The sequence below is a fragment of the Taurulus bubalis genome, assembly GCF_910589615.1.
Source record: "Taurulus bubalis genome assembly, chromosome: 9".
NCBI lineage: Eukaryota > Metazoa > Chordata > Actinopteri > Perciformes > Cottidae > Taurulus > Taurulus bubalis.
This window is the reverse complement of record NC_136597.1, coordinates 7215720-7236097: the sequence shown is the minus strand read 5'-3', so window position 1 is coordinate 7236097 and position 20378 is coordinate 7215720. Positions and strand designations below refer to the sequence as shown.

The 20378-nt window shown below is 43.9% G+C and overlaps 2 protein-coding genes across 2 annotated transcripts; both read right to left on the bottom strand.

Annotated features, from left to right (window-relative positions):
- Nucleotides 1-196: 196 nt before the first annotated feature.
- LOC306741532 (fibroblast growth factor 6-like) lies at nucleotides 197-4710 on the bottom strand (the record flags this gene model as incomplete). The annotated part of the gene is made up of 3 exons (XM_079223834.1): nucleotides 197-373; nucleotides 3619-3722; nucleotides 4365-4710. 3 exons carry the CDS (start codon nucleotides 4708-4710, stop codon nucleotides 197-199), a joined length of 627 nt encoding a protein of 208 aa, XP_079079960.1.
- Nucleotides 4711-9374: 4664 nt separating this feature from the next.
- On the bottom strand, nucleotides 9375-19233 carry LOC306741636 (solute carrier family 45 member 3; the record flags this gene model as incomplete). The annotated part of the gene is made up of 5 exons (XM_079223951.1): nucleotides 9375-9788; nucleotides 9878-10143; nucleotides 13104-13767; nucleotides 13873-14063; nucleotides 19086-19233. 5 exons carry the CDS (start codon nucleotides 19231-19233, stop codon nucleotides 9375-9377), a joined length of 1683 nt encoding a protein of 560 aa, XP_079080077.1.
- Nucleotides 19234-20378: the final 1145 nt, after the last annotated feature.

The following is a 20378-nucleotide window of genomic DNA, read 5'->3' as shown; positions in this document are numbered from 1 at the left end:
GCAAAGAATGGCATTTCCATAATTTCTAATACAAAGGAAGCTACCCAAATATACATATCAAGTTTGAATAAATACTATCAGATATAGTGGTATTTCTTTCTTTTACAGTCCATGTTGTCTTTTGTGTTTGTACGTACGTATACCTGGGAAATAATCCACATGTGCAAATAAGTTTGTTATTGCCAGTTTTTGCTCATCATATTCGGGGTAGGAAGTGCGTTACAGTCATGGCAGTGGTGGCCTTGTTGCCCCTCTTCACGCGGCCATGCTTGCTGAGTGCTATGTAGGAGCCTCTGTAAACCAGAGACTCGTAGGCGTTGTAGTTGTTCGCGAGCATGCTCTCCTTGAACTTGCACTCATCATGGAAGACTCTCTGGGGAGGACAAAGAGACAGACAGGGTGCATTTTAATGAACTGCTCAAGAAAGGGTCAGTTATAGATCAAAACATTTGTGAAAAAGATTCTGTGCAATGCACAAATTAATAAAGCTAAAGATTAGATTACACACAGCAATGTTAGATTTATCTTTGTGCAATCCCCTAGCAGCGCTAACAGCTCTGAAAATGTGTATTAATTGAACGTAATTGAACTAAACACAGTGAACCACATCTACTACTAAATGTGTTTGTATTAAACATACAAAAGGAAACGCCTTGAAATGATGGTGTATTCACAGAAAAGAAAAACTGCGCTGAAATTTGACTGAACTGCAGAATTTAAAGAAATAGATTTACATTTTGAGAGATTTGCAGAGAATTAGATGCTAAAATGTAATTGACCACTCCTCTGTCTGTACGGTAAATATGAAGATGCAACCAGGAGACGCTTAGCTTAGCTTTGGCTAAAGACTTGAAGCAAGGGGAGACAGGGAGCCTGGCTATCCAAAGATAACAAAATATGCCTATACCGCCAACTCGAAAGCGCACCATATTTTGTATCAATCGTCCTGCAAATAAATCCAAGAAAAAAAAACATAACTATAATGCACAGATCCAGGAAGAGAGAGGCTGTTTTGTCTCACCGTTTCCTGTCTTTATGCTAAGCTATGCTAAGCTAAGCTAAGCGTCTCCTGGCTACAGTAAAAAGACATAAATCTCCGCAGGAAAGTAAATAAACTTATTTTCCAAAATGTCAAACTATTCCTTTAAAATGAAAACACAAAAATCTTAAAGAAATATCTAAACAATAAAATGAAGCACTGTAATCACAGTCAACTTTGATATAAATTGTAAAATAAACAATATAAGATAAAGTACAAGAGTAACGATCACTATGCTACACGTAAAGCCCCACTTCATAAGATCATCTCTAAATACTTATTTCTGTCACTGAAGAACAATACGCCTGCTAAGTGCTGACAGTGTACAGCTTGTACAGCAGCAGCAGAGCAAATACTCTCCATCAGAAGTCTTGTGGCCTAATTCAATCTCTTATCAGATCATCAGCCGACTCACAAGCTAACGCTTCATCACTCATGACCAGATAACCGACTCACGTTGTGTCTGTCAGATATGTCGGCCCCGGCGTGCAAACCAGTGGCCATGTGTCAGCAGGGCTCCACTGAACACATCGTTTCCTCCCACAGCACCAGCAGCATTTATGTATTAATAGCTGGCAATGCTCCAGAAGCAAACAAACTGCAGTAATTCCCAAACTAATCGTATCCGGGTTGTGAGGATTAAAAAGTTCAAGTTGAATCACATTAAAATTTCTAACATGAAAAAGTGGAGGGAAAACACTGTTTCTTTGTTGGCAAAAACAAATAATGTTAAAACATAAAAGAACCATCAGAAAAAGCTGCTTGTAATAAAAAAATTGCAGTTGAATCCAATAAAGTGCACATGTGCATACATAATGTAAACTACCAGCCGCATTTCATATTTCAAAACATTCACCACAATCAGCAGCAGGGTCAAATTAGGGCAAAGTTAAAAGTTGGAAAGTTAAATTCACATAAAGGTATAATGGGAATTTGTGGCACACTTTATTTTAGTTTTAATCATAGCCCATTATCACGCCTCTGACAATGACCCCGATCATTACAAGGTTGCTGTATAGCCATTTAAAACCTGGAGAGAAATAATGGACGGGTCAGTATCAATGCTGAGAAATATGTTGCTCTAATACCGCCAAAATCCTGTATTTGTCATAGCCACATTATTGTTATTAAGCTATACTGCTATAACCAGGATCAGACCAGGGTTTCCATGTTTCAAATCCATTAGTTTTTTGAGGATGAATAAAAGATACACAAAAAATGTTAACGCTGCTGTGCATACATGCCAAATTTACACACAGCAATACGTTTTGCAGTATTGAGTGTTTCTCTGTAACAAGCACAACACCATTTTGATAAGAATAGCGAACGATCATAAAGCTATGTAATGCTGTCCTTGAAACACCTCGTAGGAGACAGACGCTATGTGGAAATTATGCACTAAACATTTCTTTCTAATGCGTCTGCGTTTTTTGCATCAGGGGCCCCATGGGTCAAGGCCCCACAAGAGGCTGCTGTACAGAAGAAGTTATCGGCTTTTCTCTATTTCTGACACAATAATGGCAAACTCAATTTAGCCATTTTTCCTCCCTTTCTGAATGAAATCTCTTCTCTAGAAACAGATTGCTTTGCAGTGTGTGAATTTGTCTCCTTAAGAGAAGCATTAAAAAGATAATGTAACCACGAGTGATTCAAAAGGCAAACTTGGTTAACTGCTAGCATAAAAAAAGCCCTGTTTTGTTTTCCATGTCTTCTTTTCGTAGTGGAAACTGTCTGCACAGCGAGTGGATTTAAAGATAGAAACATCTTTCAGAAAGGTTGATAAAACACGAGAGTTGGGCATCGCTTGAACCCTTTGAAGATGCATATTTGAGACTATGTGTGAGGGAGACTAAGGAACCACTGCAGTCATTATTCAAAACAAACTTTTGGATTGCTTGTACAATGTGTCCAAGACTGAGGTTGCTTAACAGATGACACATGCACCTTACGTTCCTGAGTATTGATGTATGTTGAGAGAGCTTTAACATTGTCCTTTGGCGGTGTTTGGATTGCATCATCAAATATGCTTGTGTTGTGTGGGCCCACCAACATCGCTAATATGAACTAGAAATTAAAATGCATGCTTCTGATGTTTTTTTTCTTTTCACGTTAGAGGTGTGAGAAGCTGCTGTTGTGTGACTTGGGATGTGTGTGATGTACACTGGCCTGCAAATAAACACTTTTCTGTTAAAATCGATTCCCAGCTCTGCTGACAGGTTTCATTGCGTCAGGGGGTTTTCCCTCCTCCTCCTCCTCCTCCTCCTCCTCCTCCTCCTCCTCCTCCTCCTCCTCCTCCTCCACACACACACGACCACAGGCGCGTGGACTGAACCCTGCATCTGTTAACCTCATCATTATTCACCCATAGGGCACCAGGCCTAGCACCCTTGCTTTAAATAGAGCTTCATAAATTCCTGATGAAATTAAAATATAGGGATTTCGCAACATATTATGAGCAGCCCTCCTGCTGACATCAAAAAATATGACTGGCAAAAAAATAAGGGATCTGGCAAGTGCGTATTCCAAAATCCCATTAACTAACATTGCTGGACAATAAATGAAATAGTGTGCATACCTACCGTTCCGTATAACCTCCCACGGCTGTTCATTGCGACAAACAACTCACTCCTCACCCCATATAGGCTCACCACTCCTCTGTCCACCGTAGAGATCTCTATTAGACCTGATATAAGACAAAGAATGATTACATTAGAGTGAAAATAAAATGAAATACCAACCGATCATCCTGCTGATTCACTGTTTAATGTAGCATTGTGCTCTCTCTCTCTCTCTCTCTCTCTCTCTCTCTCTCTCTCTCTCTCTCTCTCTCTCTCTCTCTCTCTCTCTGCGTCTATGGGTGTAACCTTGCAGATTGCTGCGCAGCATGCCGAGCCTTTGTTCTGCATCCTTTCACCCCATCGTACATTTGCACACAGAGGCGTGCCAATTAAGCGCATTTATTGTTATTGCAATAATTGCAGCAATCGCATTGACGTGCACGGCTATTGGTCTCTAGACCGCCCTCGCGGGGCTGCGTAAAAATAAGTTGTGTCTAAAAGCGTCCATACATTCATGTCATGGTTGCGCTTGGGGAGAGGGGGGGGAGGAAAGGGGGGGGGGCTCACTGATGGATACTTATTTTATAATAGATTTGTATTTGCCGAGGAAGAAATGATATCCCCCCCCTCATCCCCCCCAGGGTCGGATGACATATGATCATGCAAATGGATAGAGGGGATAGACTAAGCTCATCACAGATCCATGCTTATTGACTCTGCCTCTCTTTGATGTCTATTGCATTACATTGGTGGGAGGTATAACTCACTGTACTGGTTTTCATTATGTACACCGTTTATCCTGCCGCCGGGGAGGACCTGAAGGTGAAACCCGATGCCCACGTTGCAGTAGAGCCTCCGCACTCTCTTGATGCCCAGCAGATAGTCATTCTCCCAGTTCAGCTCCGGTTTCTCCCCGGAGATCCCCAACACAGAGCGGGAGAAGAGGGTCTCCCATCGTTTCTCCAGTAAAGTTGCATTCGTCCGGCTGCTCGGTAAAGGGTACGCTGACACGATCCCCAGCAGAAAGCCCAGGAGAACCACCGCGGTCAGCGTCCAGTGCGGCGTGCCGGCCTCGCAGGACATACTGACGAGGAGCCTTTGCGCAACGGCCATCCGGTTTACCTTCGGGCCACGTGGTCGAAATTAATGACCCTAAAAATACCGCTCTTCTTGTTTTGCTTCCTTCGGCATGCTGGCTGGGGGTTATTTTTGGAGAGCAGATCAGGGCTTTGGGCATGAAACGCAAGCCCCGGTGCAGCGGAGGAGAGGAGACGGGAGAGTGCGCGGCAGAGCTGGAGGTGATGGTGATGGTGATGGCGAGGTTGGTGGTGGTGATTACCATGTTTTGCAGCTCCTCCGCGCCTCTCTCTCTCTCTCACACACACACACACTGCTCTCTTTCTTTATCTCTCTCTTCCCTCCTCTTGTCTCCCTCTCGGTAATAGTTCCGAATAAATCCACTCACCAAAAACCTAGTTTCATCCTGGTCAGGGCTACCGTCGCATCCCGAGATGACATAATGCTGACTTCGCCGCTGGGACAATACAATGGTGGAGAAGGTGCTGACAGCAGGAAAAAAAATACCAAAGTCTGTGGGGAGTTGAGGGGGAAAAGCCCACTGTCACCGGACTGGAGAGGGGAGACAGCTCATTGGTGGCGTTCAGAGGCCGTGGGACGCGATGGGGCACACGGGCTGCTCCCAAATTGGGTCGATGGTCATATGTCTGTCAGGCCGCTTCCTTATTTAGAAGGAAGGTGTAAAAACAGGCCCACTTGTCACCGGAGAGCAATGACAGGGCTCTTGTGATCCCACTTCTGCTGTGCCGTTCAACAACCCCCCTCCTCCTTGTAAATATGTGTTTTTGCGCACACAATGCTGGACCCGAGAGCCAGCAGGGCCGCTGAGATCAGGGTTCGAGACCTTCGGTGTCGCCCAGCATCAACCCTGCTGACGTGTCCTTGAGCAAGACACCCACTTCCCCTGCAGCGGTTGGGTAACGGAGGCCCAGACTGGCATTTTTTTTATAAAGTATCATATATACTGTGTGTGTGTGTATATATATATTTATGTTTTACAGTACATCATAACCCGAGCATTTCCCATGGTGCACTCGTGAGAACTATGAGGAGCAAACTGGAGAGGCCCGTCATGAAATGGCACACATTGTCAGCATGCCATTCCCTGCAACATGAAAGCCTATCGTCTTTTCCATGTAATAGATAATGCCACCAGCAGCAGCCCATGCGTCAGGGAGGCCGGCGCAGTTGCGCAGCAGCGGGCTCCTTTTGCACACTTCAGTTCCAGAGTTTTCCAAAGGATGGCACCATTTCCACGGTCATATTAACCACGCAGACACTTATTATCCGGAGACCAAACTACAAGAAGATCTTTTGGGCATTTTACGCTGCACAACACTTATGATATTTATATGATCAAAATACACTTCAGATTAAATGAATTATAGTTGTTAAACAAAGTTAACAGATCATTTAATATTTTAGGTTTACATATTAAACAATAATGACCAATGATGCAACGGATATATATATATATATATATATATATATATATATATATATATATATATATATATATATATATATATATATATATATATATATATATATATATATATATATATATATATGAGGAGAATGTGTTTCATAAAAGTACTCAGACATTTCATTAGCAATGCAGTTCTTTTATTTTGTATAAAATCTACTTGTTAACTGCATATTTATACACAATCTGATGAAAATGAAATTTCTGAATGAAAATTCTATTTAACATGGTTGACTGCATTCATGATAACACAAGTGACTGAAATCTTGAGACAAAAAAATATTTGAAAAAAAAAAAAAAACCTGATTAATCACATCAAAACACAATGACTTCTGGCCCTAACGGACCATTGGCACTTCTTTTGTCTGAAATTAAACAAGACATTTGGTTGAGAGCAACAGGGACTGAAAACAACTCTCGTCCAGTTAAATATATCTGTAGTGTTTATATGTTAAGTTTAACACAAACACGGCTCCCAGATGAAAAGAAATATGTGGTTAAATATGACCCAGCTAAGGCAGTCTTGACAAAATTATGACGTTTCTTTCTGATTTGCACCAGGATAAACATACAAAAACAAAAACACAAAGCAGTTGTGTGACAGGAATACAGTTTTCAGCAGATGCAAGCTGTATGACCACAGGGGGAAATTCTGATAATGTTCAGTATTCTGGTCTGCAATACGCTCTGAGATGTTAACACAGTTACAGGAGAAAGCAGGTAATGATAAAATAAATTATAGTTTGATGATGCTTCTATACCACATCTATACAAATAATTTATCTTTTTCACAGAAACAGCCTTCGCCCTTGCACCAATGAAAGAGACGAGGCCAATAGTTTAATATGCGCTATTTTGTAATAAAAGCATAATAAATAAATACATATGTACAAAAAAAGTTTGAAAAATGTACAGGCACTTGTAAAACAACCTTTTTCAGATACTTCAGCTACTGCTAGACACAACTTTTCTAGTGGATTTCAGGGTGAAAAGGACAATGCAGTCGCTCGAGTGTTATGTACTGCAGTGGTGACGACAAGACAACAATCCTCTGCCGTTTTTACTTCCCTCTTGCTGAGATCCTTCAGGAATATTTGTCTCTGTGGAGACTAATTCATCACCTCTTGTGTGCGATCAGACAACCTGGATATAAAATGCTAAAATTAACTCACTTAGCGGTTGCGAAACAAGCATGGTGTCGAGACCAACCGGCTAATTTCAAAAGCTCATCTGAAGGCCACAATATAATGTAACATACAGCATCTCAGTAACCAAAGATTTTCCATTTACTGCATTACTTTTTTGTTGTTGATGTTGTTAGTCATTTAGGAGTGGGTTCTATGAAGCGAGCTTCCCCCAGACATCCCCCTGCATGTTAACATACAGCAGTATATGTAACACGCCCATCTGGATGTCCAGGTTGTCAATTGAGAATACAGCAGAACATGAAGGTTTAGGCAGCAGGAAAAGTTTGTTTTATTTATTTTATCAGTGGCTTAAAAGGACAGGATGGGACACTAAAGCAATGTACTAACCTGAGATGACTGTCCTGACCAGGAGCATAGTTGGACTCAACTAGACTATATTATTATCGGTTAGACCTATGATGCAATATTTCCAGTTCTAGTAAACAGCTTTATTCTTAAACCACCATAGTCGATTACCTCCCAACAAGTCGCATAACAAAATTCCCATAGGGACATACTGTTAATTTGTATACAAAATATTTACAGTTAAACTGTTCATTAATTAATAGATGGCACTGGATGGGCGAAACGCAGAATATGTGTTTCTATCGGGGTATACATAAAAGGTCAGTTTACTCGTCATGGAGAGAACTAATCAGCATGTGAAGACTGTTGTATAATGTCCTCTGTGGCTGTGGAGGAGCTTTGTAATGTCTGGGAAAACAACCCTGATGTGTGATGTCATCAGGATGATCTTGAGTTTGAGACAGAGAGTTTAAAAGGTGATCACGCTTTAAAGGGTCGTGTATAGGATTTGGCAGAATCTAGCGGTGTGGTTGCAGATTGCATCCAACTGAAACCCCCTTCCGCTAACTCCTCCCTTTCCTAGACTGCATTGCACTCGACAGTGCAATCTTCTCGACAGAAGCATGTTGGAGAACTACAGGGGCCTTCAGGTGAACGTCAAAGGCCACCGATTTGCTTGACAATTGTCCATCTGAGAAGCGGTCAATGGAGACTGTTTGGAAAAAGGGCAAGCACTTTAAAAAAAATAAAAAATTGGCAGATGATTGGATGAAACATCCGTCAATCGAACTCTTACAAAATACCAGTCGGTAGATGGAGGAGAAAACATCTTTTCCATCTTTAGGAGCCGCCATCGTTTAACGACCAGTTGTCTCTCTGCGTAGTCGTGTCTCCCACACACCTCACACCGATCGGACCATGAAGACATCAACATCAGCTCCCATGCAATGTAACTGAAATGCTACACACTGGCCCTTTAACAGGTAGGGAAGGTCTGATTAAAGATAATATAGCGTTGTATTGTGAAAAGGGGCGTCAATACTAAATCACCGCAGTGCCCCTTTAAGTGTGTTTTCATCTTGTATGGACAAGTCCAATGGTCCCTCTTGTAGTATTTTCTGAACAGGTAAAAACCATGCATACATCTAGCCATTCTTTCATAGTGAAGAAAGACAGGCCTGTCTCAATAAAATGACGACGGGCGCTGCAGATGAGTTCGTATAAAACCAACACCGTCTTTAATATGTTTTGAGTAATAAAAAAAGACTGTACGATTAAAAATTGCAGATAGCTTGGGATAAAATCATTAAAAAACCCATTAAAAGCCTAGAAGGTGTGTGTCAATGAGGTCGATGAGTTCTACAGTAAATCTGTTTGTGGTACCTGAGGAAAGAGACTATGGACTGAAAAGATGTCACAAGAAAAAGGTTTTAGACAGATTTCTATAGAATTCGATTGCATTCCGGAGAGTACCACACCTGACCTGAGCACACAGTTGGTGTTGACTCTTTGGGGAACAATACCCATCACTGAAACGGCTTTCTCTCATGACCCGACACGCACTCCCCCAACGCAGAGCTTTCATAAGTGCAAGCACACGGTACTAGAGCAAGGCATTCTGGAAACAGTAGTGCATCATTGGGTTCCGCCTGTGGAACCTTAATGATTGATTGATTGATTATTTGTGATTCCATTGCTTCCACATCGTTTGCATCCAAGTCTCAGTTTTTGAGGTCCTTTTGGTCAAAGATGATTTGACGGGCCAAGTAGGTGGCGACGGCACCGAAGATGACGGAGCAGGCGATATAGGCAGTGACGGACTGTGCGAAGTGAACGATCATGCCCATGAAGAGGGTGGGGAAAACCTGAGAAAGGAGGAAGGTGCTGTCTAAGATGGCAAAGTCCAAACCCACGCCGCGTTTCTCATAGCCCGACTCCATCTCCTCCTGTTCGGTGCCACCGGAGCTGTGAGATGAGCCATTCTGGCCGAGTGGCGGGCCGAAGAAGACTGGCCCGTAGGGAGTCCCCGCTGTGAGGTTCAATCGGCCCTCCTCTTCCACAGGAGTCAAATACACAGAGTCCCGCTTGGTTGCAATGCCGTTTTTATGCACGGTTTTCCTTTTTGGCATGTAGAGCTGAAACGAGACAAGAGTCAATCATCATCAATCATACAGATTTCGTCAACACACACTGAACGTGTGAGAGGCATTAACTCGTTACTTACCTCTTTCTCCTTGTGGTACATACAGGTGAGTGTGTAGGGCAGAGTCTGCAGTGTGGCGTACGCATAGCCAGTGAGGGAAGCCATTATAGTGACCAAGACCACACTTTTGGACAGGCAGATGACCAAAGCAGAGATTGTGAAGCTCAGCATACTGCTCGTGTAGACCCACCGTGAGCCAAAATGGCGAACCAAACGACTCATGACCAGGGAGAAGAAGGTTGAGGTAGCACATTGCAAGAATAGGCCCATACTGCCCATACGGACACCTGAAAGAGAGAGAAAAAACAACATTTGAGCCCATTGACCTCATAGCTTCTCTCAGACATCCTCTGCAGGTGACAAAGCTTTAACGATGACTGCCTTGTTACAAACCATTGTCCCATCTTGTTGTCAGTACTGACATCTGCATTATCTCTGATCATTTCCTTTTATGGCCCCATCTAGTGATAGACGCACAGCGCCAACCTTAAGCTGTGATGCATTTACAGCTATTCGGATGAGCTAAAACTTGACTGTTTAGCCCCTAAACCCAAAGACAATCTGTCTTGGGAGACATTCATGGCACACTGTTTGGGATGACTGAGGAGGACGACACACACACACACACACACACACACACACACACACACACACACACACACACACACACACACACACACACACACACACACACACACACACACACAGTCTGGCCCCATAAGCCAGCCAAGCAACAAGCATTTGGACCGAGGCAGAATCTATCAGTGACATGTTTTACTATTGCTATTGCTATACCATATCCTGCATCTGAAGAATACAACCCCAACCCATAAAAGCAATGTGAGACATAAAATGGGGTAAATTCAATATTCTGAGCGGCTCACAGCTAACAGTGCTAATTACTTTAGCCACCACAACTGGAGGGTGGGCACTGAGGCAACATTGTCAGCTGTAAGCACCATCCATATAAGCGCAGTGCAGAGCCATTAGCTCGCCAGCGGGGCACACTCATGCACTAAGAGGCACGAGCAGCCGGCCCGGCCACGTGAACAGATCACGACAGACACAGAGGGACTTGACACTGCTCAGGTAGACATTACTCCACTACATCTCGACATTGCAAATAGTTGTTCGCTGCAATATTAATGCTCTGAATATCGAATTAACCTTGAAAAAAAAAGCCATTATGTAAAACAGTCACGACCACTAAAAGATGAAATAAAAGATTCAAGATGTTCTTTAAATGACTAAAATGAATAAACCAAATGCGTGTGTGGTTCTCCAGTACAGCACAATCAGACAAGCATTTCTCTCTTTGAACTACCCTTGAACTAACTGCAGAAATTAAAACTTTAATTTCCAACCCTTTTCAGTAATGACTACATATTAAAAAACATTTTAGTTGACTATGTGATTTTGTTAGCTGTGGGAAAATTGTTCCATTTTTAAATGATGTTCCCAGAAACCACATTTATTTCACCCCTTAATTAAAGTTTTTTTTATTTTTTTCATCCTTGGAAGCTGGAGTGACGACATGTCTGGGCTGCTATTTATTTCTGCCTGTTATCAACCTGATCTCCCAGCATGCTCTAGTGTGGGTCAGAAGTTTAGCAGCAGAGCATCGAATCACTTATGTGAAAGGAGAATGCGGCTCATATTACTCTTGGAAAGCAAAGCTGCCGAGCCCACTTTACAAACACTACAGGAGCTAACGAGGACCGAAATTCAAGCCCTCCGAGATATGGGTCCGAGTCAGAATGGTACCAAATCTGTGCACAGGAGAACTGCTGCACTTTGGGAAGATGGATGTTTCTGTAGTAGAAGCTAACAGATAAATGCTTTGCATTGCAACCATTCCCAACAGACTAAGCTGATCATCTTGATGCAGAGGAACATCTGCAGGTTAAGTGATGTGGTCTAATAGCATCCGCTGAGTTTCAGATTAAACAAACGCAGGTCGGACAGACCTCAGAATCGTGTGCTTTGACCGTCTACCGGACTTGAATGAACATGCTCTTTGTGTGCTGATTCCTTGACATTAATTCTTTGCGAGTGTGACATTCCTCGTGGTCCAGCAAGCACAGGGGAGGAGAGACAGAGGGAAAGTAAAAATGTAAACAAAGTGGAGAGGGAGATTGAGTTGGAAAAAGGAAGGAGGAGAAAAGAATGTGGATGGAGGGATAAAAATGTCCAACGAGAGAGAGAGAGACACAGAGAGAGATGTAATGTGAGATAACGGAAAAGCCGAAAGAAGGAAGAGACATATGGTGTAAGAGGGTCAGTCTGGCTAGACAATAAACAAAAAGAGACTTAAAACACTTAACTCTGACACGACCCACTATATTAATACATCTGCAACTTCTCAACATGGACGAGATGGTCTGTCTCACATCTGTTTACCTCAGTGACATTCTTCCCCTTCACTGTTCTTTCTCAAGGATCGTCTGGTAAAATATACCAAAGACAGAAGTCCCCCCTCTTACACCACTGACACTACACACTTGGTCTGGTCTATCTGAGAGGTTATATTTAGGTAGAACCACACAGCTAAGCATCGGCATTGCAATAAAATATAGCCATACAACTGTCAAAGGGATTAGTGTCAACTCTGTGATTTACAGAGCAGGAACAGGAAAGGATGACTGCTGTGCATTTGTTCACCTTCTCTAAAGCGCAGCGGTGGGAAGAAATACCTGAAATTCTTTGGATTGGCTGGACATTGGCCTAAGCACACTTACCCAAAGGATTTGTTACTTGTTCAGTGTCATAACGTCACAAAGGGTTAACCACCTCGTGTTAAGTCTGGCGTCACAGTCTATGTGTCCTATACCTTGACAGGAGCCAAGATGAGGGGGAGTGGGAAACGAGGCATGCAGGAACACAGCAGGAACACAGGCTCCGTCTCTGTCCTCCACCTGCGCCCGAGGAATGCGAGCGCATCCTGGCCAGCTGTGACTGAGCAGACAGCGCAGCCAGGAAGGACCCTAAGCCTGTTTAAGTGGACAGGTGGCGGAGCGAAAGCCTTGATGACAAAGGTAGGCGGTATATCTCGAGTCTTACTAGCGAAACGGAAGTTTGTTTCATGCTATCGCTATTTAGTGATGATATCTTTAAAAAAAATAAACTGACAAAATTGATGGAGGCCCAATCTCAGAATAGCTAGTGTGTATACCTTAATTTTTTAAGACAAATGAAATATCTCACATAACATGTGACATTATTATATTGAATAAAGAGGAACTCTGACCTTCAGTGTATCTTTGCTTGGACACACTTCCTGGTAATGCTCTGGGAACGCCCTCGTACAGGCCTTCCCCCACAAAGTCTGTGTAGAAAAGCATAAAAGACATGACAGCTATCCAGCTGCAGAGCTGAGCCAAACACAGCTGCCTCATCACCCGCGGGACATGGCAGTAGCTCCTGTAGATGGCCGGGGTCATGGTCCAGCATGTTCTCAGCAGGCACAGCAAGGGTCCAGACTTCAGCAGCCTCAGTTTGCACTTCAGCAGGTAGCAGCATGAGCGCGGCACGCCGCACCGGCCGGCCTCTATCGTACCGGCTCCCGACTCCAGTAAAGATCCAGACCCCGCCAAGCCACTGTTGGCACACAAAGGTTCCTCAGACACCTTCATGGTGATGAGCACACTGGAGATGAAGATGAGGATGAGTAGGGAGAAGAGGCACTCGGCCTGGCCTCCGAGGTAAGCAGAGAGCAGGCCACGACTCCAGTCCAGTGCCGGGAGCAGATAGCCCACACAGCCCCCCAAGCTGACCATGCAGGAGAACATGGCGAAGGCTTGGTTGTAGTCCTCCTCGTCCCGATACAGGTCCGACAAAAGAGCCTCCAGTGGTGTGAAGCACACTTGTCCGCAAAAGTCAAGGAGTCCCACCCCGAAGATCAGGAAGCCCACCTGTAGCAAATGTCAGAACACACACGTTCGTTTCTCGTCTTGTTCGCGTTGTAGGTGGAATTCACCAAAATGACGACGATCACAAACAATGAACAGGCATCTTACCTGGAAGGTGCGGCCTCCCCAGGAAAGGCGTGCAGCCAGTATGTCGGCGTGGGGAATGATGAAAAGTGCCAGAAGGACCCCTAAAGACAGCAGCCAGATGAAAGGCCGTCGTCTGCCATAGCTGCTGTGGCATTGGTCACTGGCAGAGCCAATCAGAGGGATGAATAGGAGACCGAGAACTGGACCAATACCTGTGGACAGAGCAGGGACGCACTGAAGCGGTCAGAGACAACACCAACAGAGAATAGAATGTGTAGAGGACAAACAGCAAGGACAAAGTAGAAAGAAATCACACATTGCATATCAGCTTTCCAAGCAGATTTTCCCCTAAATATCCCAAGCCAAAAACTCAGATGTCGATTAAGTCTCTCTTCACTTTAGTGGCTTACAACGGCTTCTATGACTGGTTGACGGGTGCTACATGTGCTTCTCCGCCATCATTGTTGACTGCTAGTGAGGTTCCTACAGATGGCCTGCTGCCTGAGGGTTTAACCCACCCTCAGCTCATGCTCCACACGTGGCCGGGTCCAGCTAATTAGAACACACCATGGTACATGTGGCGTTCACATACAAACACACATGGAATATCGAAAACGACCTGAGTCTGGCATAAAAAAAAAATAAAATTAAATAAAAAAAAAGTGTACCCTGTTGAGTTTTCATTATAGACTAGCATAATTGTGTTTGCATTCACTGGTTCTCATTAGGAGGGCCCTTTGTGCACGGACATTTTGTGAATTCATGTCTAACACATGGTTGTAAAACAGAAGAAAAACAAAACGAGGACCTCTTCATGAAAACATAGCTCTCCAGCGCCACTCCGAAAACAAAGAAGCATGAAGCAACTGAAACTCTACAGCATTTGGGTTTCTGATGTCTGAAAGGAACTCCATAACCCCTCAAGAAGCAGAGGGACCCCAAGACTGGGTGGGCAAGCAGAGAAACAGACGCGCACAGACAAAGAGACCGCCAAGCAATGAGAGTAAGACGGACAAGTCGACTGCAGCCAGACAAGCTGCTCCAGCACATTTCTTCTGGCTTCAGCTGTGGAGGCCCAGCATCGCAATCCTCCCCATCTACAGCTGTACGGCTTACAGTTTAGCACACACTTGTTGCCACTCAGTAGCTTGTCACTACTTGCTGCAATATAGTAAACATGACTGACTCGCATGCACACACGATTAAGGCTGTATGCAGAGAGCAGCCAGATTGTGCTCATTAGATACGGAGTTACAGCATGGTTTGGCAACTTAACAGTGCACCTGAAAAGCAGGCCTGCCAGCATGCACAACACAGCAATAGTGGTAATATGGAAGAATGACTATGAGTACGAGCAGCATAAAAAAAACAACAACTAGAAGTGCCACCTCAAGGTTGTTTGCCTCCGCCAACCAGGGATGCAGCGTCACTCAAAACGTTTTCTGAGCTATGGCGTACATGAGAAGGTCACAGTGACCTCCGACCACCCACATCGTATCAAATTGGCCTCGAGTCCGGGTGGATGTTGTCCAGATTTGAAGAAATTCTGTGTAAGCGGTCCTGAAATATCGAACAACCCGAAAACCTAATGCCTCCGGCCGCGGCTGTCGTCGCCGCAGGGGCAAACAAACGATAGCAGACTCTCAACATCGCCTCTTCTTTGAATCGGACCACTGCCATCAGGAAAAAGACTTGACACGTGCCAAAGTGCAAATCAAACTGCTTGAAGCTATTGTTATAGCGTTTGCTCCCGTCTTCATCGAGCTGCTTAACTTTTAATTGCACATTGCTCTATTGCAGTAACTACACAAACATTTCAGCGCTTGGCATTTTAATTCTGTCGGTTCCTCTTTTTTTTGCCACAAAGTTGTCAATCTGAAATGTTTCTTATTTTTTAAGATGTTTCCATATTGTTATTGTGATGTGATTTATGTAAAGCATTGGACTGTTGCACTAATTTTCCATCAGGGACAATAGAGTTTACTCTACACTCTCCGCTGTCCAGCCTCTGAAAACAACATCTCTATTTACGCACACACAAATCAGTGTGGTGTCTAACCACACACACACACTATAAAATGTGTCACATTCCTCAATGTGCTTTGTTACTGAAATACAGACCTAAATATGCTCAAAATAGCGAGAGTAACGTACACCTCTGTGTTTAAAAGCACGGGGGGACTTCTCCGCTAACAGAGGGGAAACTAGAGAAAGAAAGTAACAACTGGAGGATTAAGCAGCCAACAAATGGCTATTAGATAAAGTAGAAAGCAGCCATCTGTGAACCTGACACTACTGCTCGGGAAATTAGCTTTAACCCTCCCAAGACACAACATCGATCTTCATTCAGACAACACTCAGGCACTCCTGTATAATACAGGGAGATGAGAACTGGGTTGAGTGCCATTGAGTTCCAGACTGGCTTACAGTGCAGGCTGTTTGGGAGGAACTCTACAATGAACTCATTTTTCTTCACATCACCAGCAGCTGTTACAGAAACGGAGGAGTAGAAGTGTATATTGTTCTCCGTACTTGAATAGTCACTTCTGTCATCCACACGGAGCCTTTTGGTTTGGTGGAATTGTGTGTATCATCTGCATAGTCACAAGGCAATATCTCAAAGAGGAGCCTTTAGGAGAAGACCATGTGAAGGGATTTGGGCTGGGATAATGCAACTATTCACATTGCATGCAAGCAAACTCAGTGACAGTGTGCACATATATACCATATGGGTGATGCCGACAGTGTCTTTAGACACACATGCTACTCATTTAGGAGCACCGAGATGACCAAACCTGTCTGTCTTCACTAGCGAGAGCTTTGAAAAGGTACAAGAAAGGGAAAGGGTATTGATAGAAAGGTTTAATGCCACACATCCACAACCAGTAAACTGAAGTACATGACAGCCAGACATAATGGATCAGTCATCCACTGCACATTCGCACTCGCTTGCTGTGTGTGTGTGTGTGTGTGTGTGTGTGTGTGTGTGTGTGTGTGTGTGTGTGTGTGTGTGTGTGTGTGTGTAGCCGCTGGTGCACGTGGCCACGGCGCAAAATTAGCTACTTTGCACGGCTCTTCCCAGAATTCCTGTATATGATGGCGCACTTCATTGTAAAAAGATGAATGCATTTGAAGCTGTCACTGATTCACTCTCATTTCTGAGGCTGTAGTTTCTGAGGCGTGTGTTGTCAACATTTTCATCAATCAATGTCTCCCTGACTCAACAAAACTGCTATTTTATGGATTTTAAAAATCGTACAAATATTTGGGGTTCACTGTTGCTTAACATTGTGTCACTGTCACTCTTCCAACAGGTGCCTTTAAACTTTGGGAATAAAAATGTTCCTTTGGTTCAGTTTAGCGACTTTGAGATGACGCTGCGGAAAATGTTTGTGACCTCGCTATTTAAAACGTGTCCCTATAAGGATAAAATAAGAAGATGAGCATTCGGGATTCAGACACGTGCCACCTTCTTGCAAAATACATAGCGCAGTAAGCGGAAGGGGTGGAGAATGCCGCGTGACTTATACCCACAGTCTACATCTGGTGAGTCAGACTAGTCTGGAGAGACTGACACTGAACTCTCAGATCCTAAACAAAATAAAAACATCAGACACTGCAAAAAATAGTGTAGAAAAAGAAGTTGCGATACAGGGTCGAGCTAAGCAGCCGCAAGGCATATTAGATTGCTGTTACTAACTTTTAGCAACTTGAAGTGTGCACTGTGCAGCTGTAGCACAAATATCAATATGTATGTGTGTGTGTGTGTGTGTGTGTGTGTGTGTGTGTGTGTGTGTGTGTGTGTGTGTGTGTGTGTGTGTGTGTGTGTGTGTGTATATATATATATATATATATATATATATATATATATGAAAGTAAAAGCCAAAGGAACAAGCATTGCAAATTACCATAGGATGTTAATTAGCAAAGCCAATGCGAAGCGTCTTAAAACTTGCATTCTCTCGACTGGCCAGCAGGGGGCAACCCCTCTAGTTGCAAAAAGAAGTCTAATTGAAAGCCTATGAGAAAATGATCCTACTTCTCACTTCATGTATTTCCTCTGTAAATTGAGTTTATGGTCTCAATCGCTAGTTTCAAGTCATCTTCAATAATGATGGACCCATTTAGCGTCAAATAGACCATAAAGGGGAGTATGCTTTAGGGCGGGCTTACTATGATTAACAGGTCACTGACAGGTCACTGACAGGTCACTAACAGAGCAGTATAGGCCGCCTCCAAGTCACTCCTCCGCATTCCAAATACGGTAACTTCAATTCACCGGTGGCCGTATTCCAAGATGGCAGAACAGCCAAATTGCCGAACTCAAGACTTCATAACTGCAGTCTATAAACCAGTGGAGGACGTCACGGTGTATACGTCCACTTCTTATCTACAGTCTATGATTTATGCATCTGTCCTATAAAAACAAAGAAACATTCTTTTGTTCACAGAGATCATGACAACAATGTTGTGATCCAACAAATAGAAAAGCAGATTAGATGCATTTAGTGAACTCAGAGAAGCTCTTTGTTTTACAATGTTCACTAACACATGTGTTGCCGATTGCGATTCATGGAATTCACTTCACAGTCTGTCGGGAAACCGTGGCCCTCCTCCGGCACTTTGCTCTCCTGCTGCCTTTCAATTAGCGCCGATTACCACCTCAACAAAACAACAGATATGTCCACTGATTTCTGCAACGTTCCCAATTATGTCTTTATGACCCGAATGGGAAAATAGATAGCAGCCCTGAGGCAGCCCCGCCCCCACCAGCCTCCACACAAACTTGGCTACCACTGGACACGTTTATGTCTTGTTCTTCTCACGGCGTTAACAGAAACTCATCAAAAAAGGTTCCATCTGTGGCTTTAATGTAACCACAGCCCCGCAAAGCATTCAGACTGATTAAAATACAATTTAATTTATTTTTCAGCCTTATGACAATACACAAAGTATTGCAAAGTGAATCAATGGCACTTAAGGGCTCTAATCTATCAATTGGATGAGAAAACACTCAAGCATGTGGTCAATAAACAAGTAGATGGCCAAACCCTGGCAGTTCAGCAGTGTGGGAAAGTGTGTGTGAACAACTTTGCCTTTCATGTTTAATAATAACAACAATGAATACACTGTCAGAATAGTGCATACGTGTGAGAAAGAATGAGGCAGAAGCGACAAGACACACACACACACACACACAAAAGAGGCCTGGTAACCAGATCCCGAGCCCGTACCTAGCACCATGGTCATGTAGCGCTCCTCCACTCCAGCCTCCAGCAGCAGGGGAGGCACGTATGTGATCCCAGCTGCCAAGCAGATCTCCAGGCCACAGGCCAGAGAGTTCAGCAGGACGAGACGCCACTGAGACCTCCATCCGGGCATATTTACGGGGGCTGGCTCGCCTTTCCTCCCCTCTGGGATGGCCACTACTGGGGGCAGGGGAGGGTGGCGGCAGATGGTCTGTCCCCGGTGGGACAAGAGGGCTGTCGGGAAGGGACAGCAGCAAGGACACGTGGATGTCTCAGATGACCTGGGGGACTCATCCTCTTCTCAGCATTCTGGACCTGAAGAGCAGAGGAAGAGGAAAGGAGAGAAGTGAGACATGGAAGGAAACTTTGAGTAACTTTTGAACAGTCGTGAACAAAAACGGGAGCGAGGGCAAAGTCTTGCCACGTTATACAGGTCCCTCTCCCAGGTTACTACACCTGGAGGTCAGTGGCCTCAGGTTTCATGGGGCGTGTCAGCGGGTCAGGCTCTCTCACAAAAGCATCTAAGCTACGCAATTTGCAATTCCAACTGTTTTTTATTTTTGCATGGGAATGGAAGCTACAGTCCAAAGTATGGTATATAGATATCTGCGTTCTCGGAGCTCCTCGCCAACAGCTTCGGGACAGCGGGAACAACAACAGGCGGACAGAGGAGATGATTCAACTTGAGCGACGTGGCGAACACACCGAACCATTTGCCAAGAAAATGATTTTCCCCTCTGCTGCATTGCTTGCAATTATTTAATTTTCTATTGAAAGTTAAACCTTGAAAAAAAGAAGTCCAAGTCCTGATTTCCCATCTCTCTCCTTTATACGTCTTCCTTTCCTTTCCCCATAATAACTAAGTATTAGTGGGAGCCTTTCCTTGTCTGACCCTGTCATTATCTGTATTATTAAGCTCTGCAGTCGTCCCTCCAGATCTCTTTTTGCAGATTACTACCTTTGTTCAGCTGAACGTGCATGAGAATCTTTAGCACCTGAAAAGACATGCCACTAGAGAAGAGACAGGAGGTAGAAGAGAACATCTGTGACGAAGAATATTTCACAGCATGTTTTTAACCAGAAAACTATCTTGTGATTCTAGAAAAGGGGACTGTGTTGTAAAGATTCATGTGTTTCAGTCAAAGGTTGAACTGCATTCATCCACACTTGACTCTAAGCTTTGTGTATGAAGACAAACAAAACACCAGCGTGAACCACAACAATCTGTGTCCTTGTTATGTTTTGCACGCTGTCCCACGTTGACAGACAAGTCAACCA